The sequence below is a fragment of the Etheostoma cragini genome, chromosome 5 (genome assembly GCF_013103735.1).
Source record: "Etheostoma cragini isolate CJK2018 chromosome 5, CSU_Ecrag_1.0, whole genome shotgun sequence".
In the NCBI taxonomy this organism is placed as follows: Eukaryota; Metazoa; Chordata; class Actinopteri; order Perciformes; family Percidae; genus Etheostoma; species Etheostoma cragini.
Window position 1 is genome coordinate 30,928,402 of NC_048411.1, and position 1,352 is coordinate 30,929,753.

At 42.4% G+C, this 1,352-nt stretch overlaps 1 protein-coding gene across 1 annotated transcript in view; it reads left to right on the plus strand.

The window, feature by feature from the left end:
* The window catches only part of LOC117945078 (U5 small nuclear ribonucleoprotein 200 kDa helicase-like), a 48,064-nt gene that overhangs the window by 10,519 nt on the left and 36,193 nt on the right, over positions 1-1,352 (plus strand). Inside the window, exon 12 of the mRNA XM_034872332.1 lies at positions 468-628. Within this exon, the coding sequence (XP_034728223.1) occupies positions 468-628 (161 nt within the window). The remainder of the gene's footprint in view (positions 1-467; positions 629-1,352) is intronic.

The window sequence follows — 1,352 nt, forward strand, 5'->3', positions numbered from 1 at the left end:
CAGGGGGCTTATTTACTAGCTACCTAAGGAAAGATCCAGCACTTAGACGGTACCTCAGGGGGCTTATTTACTAGCTACTTAAGGAAAGATCCAGCACATAGACTGTACCTCAGGGGGCTTATTTACTAGCTACCTAAGGAAAGATCCAGCACATAGACAGGACCTCAGCGGGCTTATTTACTAGCTACCTAAGGAAAGATCCAGCACTTAGACGGTACCTCAGGGGGCTTATTTACTAGCTACCTAAGGAAAGATCCAGCACATAGACGGTACCTTGGAACAACGTTACGTGGCTCATGTCAACTCATTTTACAGTATAACAACTGAACTAAATGCTGGAACTTTACTTTGTATTTTATGTTGGTGGAATACAGCGTGCTACAGCGTAGCGTCTACTACAGTGAGCGGGGTATTATTATTAATGTTATTATCATCATCATCATCATCATCATCATCGTTGTTCCTTTGTCTCCACCAGGTGCTAGTTTTTGTCCACTCCAGGAAGGAGACGGGTAAAACGGCCCGGGCCGTGAGGGACATGTGTCTGGAGAAGGACACGCTGGGTCTGTTCCTCAGGGAGGGGTCGGCCTCCACCGAGGTGTTGAGAACTGAGGCGGAGCAGTGCAAGGTGAGCAACACTCACCCAAAACTCATCAAAGTGTCTGCAGTGCTCATTGGTCGGGGGGGGGGGGGGGGGGGGGGGGGGGGGGGGGGGGGGGGGGGGTGTGTTCCCAGGCGCCCCCGACACGATGTCATCGTCATACTCATCATACTTACGATCCGATATTATTGCGATTTTAAACACATTGCAATCTTCTGTGATATATTGCAATTTAAAACCTTTTTTTCCAACTTCTAATTTCCCCCCGATTTCCTTTGGAATCCCAAATGGAAACTTATCAACATCTGTTTCATCTAAAAGGAACATTTCAGTTTGTTCATCTCACTTCAACGTTATCGCTGCAGAACGGGACACACTGACCAACACAAATAAAATATATAATATTTAATATATAATACCAGATCCATACTTTGGGGGGGTTTTCTGGGCTGAAATTTTTGACATTTTGATGTGTTTTTTTTCTACACTTTTCTCAACGTTTTTCTAGATTTATTTATTTTTTTAAATTTTTTGTCACTTTAATTGTGTTTCTGTAGTTTTTATTAAGTATTTTGTCACCTTTGGAGATTTTTCCCATTTAGTTTGGTCACTTTTTTCAGCATAAAAAAATAAAGGTTTTGGTTGAATTTTTCCTGCGTTTTTAAGCTTTTCCGACATTTGTCACTTTTTTCAACGTGCTTTGGTCGTAGTTCACTATTGCTACTTTAAATATCTCGATAAGATGCCGTAT